The sequence below is a fragment of the Cebus imitator genome, unplaced genomic scaffold, assembly GCF_001604975.1.
Source record: "Cebus imitator isolate Cc_AM_T3 unplaced genomic scaffold, Cebus_imitator-1.0 Scaffold238, whole genome shotgun sequence".
NCBI classification, from domain to species: domain Eukaryota; kingdom Metazoa; phylum Chordata; class Mammalia; order Primates; family Cebidae; genus Cebus; species Cebus imitator.
This window is the reverse complement of record NW_016107553.1, coordinates 2202077-2212108: the sequence shown is the minus strand read 5'-3', so window position 1 is coordinate 2212108 and position 10032 is coordinate 2202077. Positions and strand designations below refer to the sequence as shown.

Sequence of the window (10032 nt, the reverse complement as noted above, 5' to 3'; positions counted from 1 at the left end):
AAAAAAAAAACAGCAAAAAAAACAATAATAGCTAGAGACTTCAACACCCCATTTTCATCATGGTACAGCTCTCCCAGACCGAAAATCAACAAAGTAACATTGGATTTAATCTCCAGTATAGACCAACTGGACCTAATAGATATTTACAGAACATTCAATGGCTGCAGAAAATACATTCTTCTTCTCAGCACATGGAACACTTTCAAGAACAGACCATATATTAGGCCACAAAACAAGTCTTTAAACATTCAAAAAAATTGAAATTATATCAAGTATTTTCTATGACCACAATGGAACAAAATTAGAAATCAGTAACAAGAGGAGCTACACAAACACATGAAAATTAAACAATATACTCCTAAATGACCAGTAAGTCCATAAAGAAATTAAGAATAAATGAAGTTTAAAAATGTCTTAAATGAAAATGCAACAAAAACCTATGGGATTCAGCAAAAGCAGCACTAAGACGAAAGTTTACAGCAGTAAATACCTACATCAAAAAAGCAGAAAAACCGCAAATAAGCAACCTAACAATGCATCTTAAAGAACTAGAAAAGCAAGCACAGATCTGAACTGAAATAAATGAAACTGAGACAAAAAAAAAAAAAAAAAAAAAAAAAAAAAGAACAAAATGAAAAGTTGGTGTTTTGAAAAGATAAACAAAATCAACAAATCTTTAGCTAGACTAACTCAGAAAAAAAGAGAGAAGACTCAAATAAATAAAATTAGAGATTATAAAGGAAATAGCTGATGCCCCCAAAATTCAAAGGATCATTAGAGACTACTATGAGCAACTGTATGCCAATAAATTAGGAAACCTAGAAGAAATGGATAAATTTCTAGACACATACAACCTACCAAGACTGAACTATGAAGAAATTCAAAACCTAAATGAACCAATAACAACGAGATCAAACCCTTAATAAAAACTCTCTCAGCAAAGAAAAGCCCGAGACCTGATGGCTTCACTGCTGAATTCTACCAAACATTTAAAGAACTAATACCAATCCCACTGAAACTATTTAAAAAAAAAATAGTGGAGGTGGGAGTATTTACAAACTCATTCTACTATGCCAATATGACCCTGACATCAAAGCCAAAGATACAGCTAGGTGCGGTGGCTCATGCCTGTAATCCCAGCACTTTGGGAGGCCGAGGTGGGCGGACTGCTTGAGGTCAGGGGTTTAGGACCAGGCTGGTCAACATGATGAAACTCCATCTCCACTAAAAATACAAAAATTAGCTGGGTGTGGTGACATATGCCTGTCATCCCAGCTACTTGGGGGGCTGAGGTATGAGAATTGCTTGAACCGAGGAAGCAGAGGTTGTAGTGAGCTGAGATCATGCCACTGCACTATAGCCTGGGCAACACAATGAGACTCTGTCTCAAAAACAAAACAAAACAAAACAACAAAAAAACAAAGACACATCAATAAAAGAAAACTGCAGACCAATATCTCTGATGAACACAGATGTAAAAATCCTCAACAAAGTACTAGCAAACTGAATTCAACAACACATTAAAAAGATCATTCGTCATGATCAAGTGAGATTTACCTCAGGGATGCAAGGATGGTTCAACATATGCAAATCAATCAATGTAATACATCATATCAAGAGAATGAAAGATAAAAACTATATTATCATTTCAATTGATACCAAAAAATATTTGATACAAGTCAACATTCCTTCATAATAAAATCCCTCAAAAAACTGTGTATAGAAAGAACATACCTCAACATAATCACAGCCATACATGAAAGACCCACAGCTAGTATCATACTGAATGGAGAAAAAAATGAAAGCTTTTCCTTTAAGATCTGGAACAAGACACAAGGATGCTCACTTTCACCACTGCTACTCAATATAGTACTGGAAGTCCTAGCTAGAGCAATCAGACAAAAGAAAGATAAAAAGGGCATCCAAATAGGAAAGGAAGAACTCAAATTATCCTTGTTTGCAGGTGATATGACCTTTAAAAAAAAAAAACACAAAAAAAACCTAAAGAAGGTCAGACGCCAGCCACACCAGTAATCCCAGCACTTTGGGAGGCTGAGGTGGGTGGATCACAAGGTCAGGAGTTCAAGACCAGCCTGGCCAAGGTGGTGAAACCCCATCTCTACTAAAAATACAAAAAACAATCAGCTGAGCATGGTGGCAGGGGCCTGTAATCTCAGCTACTCAAGAGGCTGAGGCATAGAATTGCTTGAATCCAGGAGGCAGAGGCTGCAGTGAGCCAAGATCCTGCCACTGCACTCCAACCTGGGTGACAGAGCAAGACTCCATCTCCAAAAGAAAAACAAGAAAGAAAAGAAAAACCTAAGAACCTAAAGATGCCACCAAAAAACTATTAGAACAAATTCAGTAAAGTTGCAGGATACAAAATCAACATATAAAAATCATTAGCATTTCTATATACCAATATTGAACAATCTGAAGAAAGTTTTAAAGTAATCTTGTTTATAATAGCCAAACATAAAATTAATTATCTAGGAATTAACCAAAGAAGTGAAAGATCTCTATAATGAAAACCATGAAACATTGATGCAAGAAATTGAAGAGGACACGTCACAAAAGGAAAAGAAAAGAAAAAGGAAAGATATTCCATGTTCATGGATTAGAAAAATCAATATTGTTAAAATATCCATACTACCCAAAGCAGTCTACAGATTCAATGTAATCCCTATCAAAATACTAATGAAATTCTTTATAAAAATAGGAAAAAAATCCTAAAATTCATATGGAATCATAAAAGACTCAGAACAACTGAACCCATCCTGAGCAAAAAGAACAAAACTGGAGGAATTACATTCCCTGACTTCAAATTATATTACAGAGCTATAGTAACAAAAGCAGCAAGATACAAGCATAAAAACAGGCACATAGACTAATGGAATAGAGAACCCAGAAATAAATCTATACATCTACAGTAAACTCATTTTTTAGAAAGGTGCCAAGAACCTATGTTAGGGAGAGGATAGTCTCTTCAACAAACAGTGCTGGAAAACTAGATATCTATAGGCAGAAGAATGAAACTAGACCCCTATCTCTTGCCATATAAAAAAATAAAATCAAAATGAATTAAAATCTTCAAATTAAGATCTCAAACTGTGAAACTACTAAAAGAAATACTTAAAAAAAAAAAAAAAGGCTGGGTGCGGTGGCTCATGCCTGTAACCCTAGCACTTTGGGAGGCCAAGGCAGGCAGATCACAAAGTCAGGAGTTCAAGACCAGCCTGACCAACATGGTGAAACCCTGTCTCTATTAAAAATACAAAAATTAGCTGGGCATGGTGGTGAATGCCTGTAATACCAGCTACTCAAAAGGCTGAGGCAGGACAATCACCTGAATCCAGGAAACAGAGGCTGTAATGAACCGAGGCCACTGCACTCCAACCTGGGCAACACAGCAAGACTCTGTCTCAAAAAAACAAAAAAAATTGGGGAAAATGGCCAAGACATTGGTCTGGCACAAGCAAAGATGACCAAAGGAAAAACAGAAAAATGGGATCACATCAAGTTAAAAAGCTCTGCACAGCAAAGGAAACAGTCAACAAAGTAAAGAGACAACCCACGGGATGGGAGAAAATAGTTACAAACTGTCAATCTAACAAGAGATTAATAACAATATATAAGGAGCTCAAATAACTCAATAGGAAAAAAAAATCTAATAATCCAATTTAAAAATGGGCAAAAGAGAGTTTCTAAGGATCATATCTGAGAATGAGGATTTCCAATCCAGAGACAATGGTCCCAATGGGATGGAGCCTGAAGGCATCATTGAGAGTAACTGGAATGAGATTGTTGATAGCTTTGATGACATAAGCCTCTGGGAATCCCTCCTCCATGGCATCTACACCTATGGTTCTTAGAAGTCCTCTACCACCCAGCAGTGAGCCATTCTCCTTGTATCAAGTGTTATGATGTGATCACTCAAGCCCTATCTGGGGCTGGGAAAATGGCCACCTTTGCATACCAATTCTGCAGCAGAGTGAATTAGATCTAAAGGCTACTCAGGCCTTGGTCCTACCACCCACTTGATAATTGGCTCAGAAGACAGAGAAGCTGGTCCTGACACTAGGAGACTACATGGGTGCCTCCTGTCATGCCTGCATTGGGGGCACCAATGCGCATTCTGAAATGCAGAAACTGCAAATGGAACTTCCCTATATCATCGTGGGTACACCTGGCCATGTGTTTGATATGCTCACCCAGAGATACCTGTCTCCCAAATACATCAAGATGTTTGTACTGGATGAAGCTGATGAAATGTTAAGCCATGGATTAAACGACCTAACCTATGACATGTTCCAAAAGCTCAACAGCAACATCCAGGTGGTTTTGCTGTCAGCCACAAGGCCTTCTGATGTACTTGAGGTGATCAAAAAATTCATGATGGACCCCATTTGGATTCCTGTTAAGAGGGAAGAGTTGACCCTGGAGGGTATCCACCAATTCTACATCAATATGGAACATGAGGAGTGGAAGCTGAGTACACTGTGTGACTTATATAAAACCCTAACTGTCACCCAGGCAGTCATCTTCATCAACACCGAAAAGAAGGTGGAATGGCTGAGAAGATGCATGCTTGGGATTTCACCATCTCTGCCATGCATGGAGATATGGACCAAAGGAATGAAACGTGATCATGAGGGAGTTTTGTTCTGGCTCTCACAGAGTGTTGACTACCACTGACCTGCAGCCAGAGGCACTTACGTGCAGCTGGTTTGTTTAGTTATCAACTATAACCTTCCCACCAATAGGAAAAACTATATCCACAGAATCAGTCAAGGTGGACGGTTTGACTGTAAGGGTGTGGCTATTAACATGGTGACAGAAGAAGACAAGAGTACTCTTTAATAAATTGAGACCTTGCCGGGCGCGGTGGCTCAAGCCTGTAATCCCAGCACTTTGGGAGGCCGAGGCGGGTGGATCATGAGGTCAAGAGATCGAGACCATCCTGGTCAACATGGTGAAACCCCATCTCTACTAAAAATACAAAAAAAAGGCGGGGCACGGTGGCTCAAGCCTGTAATCCCAGCACTGTGGGAGGCTGAGGCGGGTGGATCACGAGGTCAAGAGATCGAGACCATCCTGGTCGACATGGTGAAACCCCGTCTCTACTAAAAATACAAAAAATTAGCTGGGCATGGTGGCGCGTGCCTGTAATCCCAGCTACTCAGGAGGCTGAGGCAGGAGAATTGCCTGATCCCAGGAGGCAGAGGTTGCGGTGAGCCGAGATCGCGCCATTGCACTCCAGCCTGGGTAACATGAGTGAAACTCCGTCTCAAAAAATAAATAAATAAAATAAATAAATAAATAAATAAATTGAGACCTTCTACAAGACCTTCATTGAGGAGATGGCCCTCAATGTTGTTGACCTCATGTGAGCAGCTATACTGCTACCTAGCACCAGCCAGGATTCAATATTGGAAAACTGAGGAACAGCAGGAGGGAGAAGGAAAGGGAGCCAAGGGATGGACATCTTGCCACTTTCTTTCTTTGAATAAATGTCACCTTTTGAGGCAAAGAAAAAAACAGGTAAAAGATCTGAAGAGGTCTTTCTCAAAAGAAGACATACGAATGGCAAACAGATATATGAAAAGGTGCTCAATATTACCGATCGTCAGAGAAAGGCAAATGAAAACTACAATGTGATATAATCTCATCACAGTTGAAATCCAAAAGACAGTCAATAACAAATGCTGGAGAGGATGTGGAGAAAAGGGGCCCTTGTATGCTGTTGGTAGGAATGTAAATTAGTATAGCCACTGTAGAGGTTCCTCAAAAAACTAAAAATAGAGCTGCCATGTGATCCATCAATTATACTGTTAGGTATATACCCAAAAGAAAGGAAATGAGTACATCGAAAAGATATCTGCACTCCCATGTTTATTGCAGCACCATTCACAATAGCCAGGATTAGGAAACAACCTTTATCCATTTGTTAAGAGATTAATGGATAAAGAATATGTGGTACATATACACAGTGGAGTAGTATTCAGCCTTAAAAAAAAAAAAAGAGTCCTGTCATCTGCAACAGCATGGATGGAACTTGAGGACATTATGTTAAGCAAAATAAACCAGGCACAGAAGGACAAACTTTCTATTGTCTCATGCATTTGTGGGAGCCAAAAACCAAAACAACTGAATTCAGGTAACAGAGAATAAGATGATATAAGTTACCAGAGGCTGGAAAGAAGGTGCGGGGGAGGTAAAAGCAGGTTGGCATGGTTAATGGGTACAAAACATAGAAGGAATAAATAAGATCTAGTCTTTGATAGTACAACAGGGTGGCTACAGTCAACAATAATCTACTGTATATTTTTAAATAACTAAAGTATAATTGGAATGTTTGTAACACAAATAAATGATAAATGCCTGAGATGAATACCCCATTAACTCTGATGTGATTATTACACACTGTATGCCTATATCAAAATATCTCATGTACTCCATAAATATATTAATATATATCTACTAGGTACCTGTAAAAAATAAAAATTAAAAAGGAGTCTTTACAAAAGACAAATATCCCAAAATCAAAGTGGATGAAGTATATAGTTAGCAAGATAAGAAAATCAAATGGCCGCTAAAGAGAAAAATGCAAAAATAAAAATAAATAAATAAAAATAATTCAAGGAGAGGTGTAAAATAAAAAAAAAATTTTTTTAAAGAAAAATGAAAAATAAAAAAGGCGTCACTTTTAGCCATTAGATTGGCAAAGATTGAAAAAGCCATTTCCCCAGACCCTTAACAAATCTTAGTTTTGGGCCGGGCATGGTGATTCTCATGCCTGTAATCCTAGCATTTAAGGAGGCTGAGGTTGGCAGATTGCTTCAGCTCAAGAGTTCAAGACCAGCCTGGGCAACATGGCAAAACCCCATCTCTGCCAAAAATACAAAAATTAGCTAGGCATGGTGGTGGTACGCTGTGGTCCCAGTTACTTGGTGAGGCTAAGGTGGGAGGATCACTTGAGCCCAAGAGGCAGAGGTTGCAGTGAGCCAAGACTGTGCCACTGCACTTCAATCTAGGCAACAGTGAGGCCCTGTCTCAAAAAATATACATAGTTTTGCAAATTTGGTACTATCAATGAGAACATAAATGTGTATGAATCTTCTTAGTGCATTTTGGCAATCTTCATGAACATGTAATTTGGCTTCTAGAAATTCACCCAAAGAGGTAATTATAAAAGGGCAAAAAGATGAAAGCACAAAGATATTCACTAAAGCAGGATTTATTAAAGAAATCATTGGAAGCAACTTACATGCCACCAATAGGCTTGATTAAATAAACAAAGGTCATTAAGGATAATGCAGGTTTATTACAGAAAGATGTTAACATTGCTAGGGAGAGAAATGTAGGTTATAAAGCAGCATATATAGTCTTATCTCATTTATATGAAGTTCAAAATTTCACATAAATGTATATATTTACAAAGAGATTTCAGAAAAAAAGATTTTGAAAGGATATTTAGCAAAATGTATATAGTGATTATCTCAAGTAGAGGTAGATTTGGGAAAATTTCCTTTAAACATGATCACATACGTGTTTATCTTCATATTTACTTTCTACAGTGATCAGCTGAGGGCTTTTATCTCAGAATTATTTTTATAACTTTTTCAGCATTTTTTTGTCCTTTTTTTTCTTTGAGATGAGTCTTACTCTGTCACCGAGGCTGGAGTGCAACGGTGTGATCTCAGCTCACTGCAACCTCCGCCACCCAGGTTCAAGCGATTTTCCTGCCTCAGCCTCCTGAGTAGCTGGGATTAAAGGCATGTACCACCATGCCCAGCTAATTTTTGTATTTTTAATAGAGAGACAGGTTTCACCATATTGGCCAGGCTGGTCTTGAACTCCTGATTTCATGATCCGCACACCTCAGCCTCCCAAAGTTCTGGCATTACAGGCATAAACCACAGTGCCCGGCCATTTTTTCATAACTATCACTCTTAGAAAAATATTTTATACATGTCATTTTACAGAGTATGTTACCTACACCACAATGTAGTGAACACATTCACTCACTGAAAAAAAAAACTACCCTGATGCATCAAATAACTAGCATCACTAGAAAAATATTTCATACATGTATCTTTACATAGTATAATATATGCACCACAGTGTGATGAACATACTCTTTCACTGAAACAATCAGCATGATGTTTCTGATTACTATAAGCTTAATTTTTTAACTTACAAATTTTTGGGAATTAGCAAAAGAATACTAAGAACAAATAACAGCCCTCTATATTAAGTAACTTATTTTACGGGTTATAAAGAGAGTGAGACTTAGAGAAGTATAATTGACAAAGAAACCTAATAAACTGGACATAAAAGGAAGCCACTTGCCTTCCTCAGGTTAAGCTATAATTTGATTCCTGTACAAGGCACAGGAAGGACAAGTATTTTCGCTCCATCTTTTTTGTGCTGAGTAATATTACACAATAATAAGTATCAAAAAGCCATTTTTCTGAAATGAAACATATCCTTGAAACATATCTACAGAATGTAACACAAACAAAATCTTTAACCCAAAACTTTATTTATTTATTGACTGATTGATTGATTGATTGAGACGGAGTTTCGCTCTTGTCACCCAGGCTGGAGTGCAGTGGCTCACTGCAACCCTCCTGGGTTCAAGTGATTCTCCTGCCTCAGCCTTCCCAAGTAGCTGGGATTACAGGTGCCTGCTACCATACCATGCCCAGCTAATTTTTGTATTTTTGGTAGAGACGGGGTTTTACCATGTTGGCCAAGCTGGTCTCAAACTCCTGATCTCAGGTGATCAGCCCGCCTCAGCCTCCCAAAGTGTTGGGATTACAGGCATGAGTCATCTCGCCCGGACTCAAAACATTCTTCTGTATAAATCTAGGAACACACCCAGAGTAAATAGCTCCAGAAAAGTTCCCTAGATTCTGCAGAAATGACAAACTCTATACAAAGCAATATATTTTCATGCCCTCATAAATTATCAAATGCGCCTCCCCAAAATAAGGGAAGCAGGGTCATACGGAGAGTCTTGTGCTAGTTTGCCCTCCACTTCCTTTGTGGGATTTTGTTTATTTTTATTTTTATTTTTGCCCTCCACTTCCAAACAGGCTAAGTCACTCAAGATATAGAAGTGGATTAAGATCATTGTGTAAGATGCCATTCTTTAGCCACTAGGTTTCCCAGGTTTGGGGTTTATAAGATCTATAAAACCATAGGGCTATGGAATGCAAATAAAATCTGACCCTAAATAATCTTTTCCTTTACCATTGCTGACATTCCTCAAAAACCTAGATCTTTTCTTTCAAAATAAAGAAAATTAGCAGGAGGCTCATCCATAACAGACTCCCAGGGTCTCACTGTCAATAAAATCGGTGCCATGAAACAATCAGTGTGCTTCAGGGGAAAAGTCCCTAAGTGGAAACACAATACACAAAAGGATGATCGACACTAAAATGTTTTCCTAATTGGGGGAAAAAATCAACACCTATTTCAAGAGTTAAAAGTCTGCCTTTTATTGAACTGTCATCCTACCTCTCCAACAGACAGGCAGTGAAGACATTTTAAGAGCATTACCTTTAGGAGGAAAATACGACTTGCTTTCAGCTTTGTGAGGCCAGTCTACTACGAGAGGTCCAAACCTGCGAAAGCTGGCAGTGATCTCGTCTACAAAACAAAGAAATAATCTTAGCAAAAGAGAAAAAATAATTGCAATCAGAAGAGCACAAATCATGTCTTTTTAGTTTAAAAAATGTTTTGAGGGTTATTTTCTAAAGCATTTTTACAGAAGTGAAACCTACTAAGTGAAATACCATTGCTTGAGTATACATTTGGTTATTCACTTTTAACCATGCAAAGCATGTTTCTAACTATAAATCATCTCCTTTCACTGCCAATAAACTTGACATAAAGAATTTGGAAGAAAAATATCTCATACTAACTAAGGTGACTTCTATGTCAAATAGAAAGATTCTAATAATAGGAATGTTCTCTGATTTTAGAAGAAAAGGTACAGAAAATATTTAAAATATGGTTTCACTT

General features: G+C 38.0%; 1 protein-coding gene and 1 pseudogene across 11 annotated transcripts in view; one reads left to right on the top strand and one right to left on the bottom strand.

The window, feature by feature from the left end:
* The window catches only part of CPEB3 (cytoplasmic polyadenylation element binding protein 3), a 246448-nt gene that overhangs the window by 95615 nt on the left and 140801 nt on the right, over positions 1-10032 (bottom strand). For all 11 annotated transcript variants that reach the window (XM_037727736.1, XM_017498193.2, XM_017498195.2 and 8 more), the window contains one exon: positions 9568-9657. In XM_037727736.1, the coding sequence (XP_037583664.1) occupies positions 9568-9657 (90 nt within the window). The remainder of the gene's footprint in view (positions 1-9567; positions 9658-10032) is intronic.
* On the top strand, positions 3291-6022 carry LOC108282310 (annotated as a pseudogene).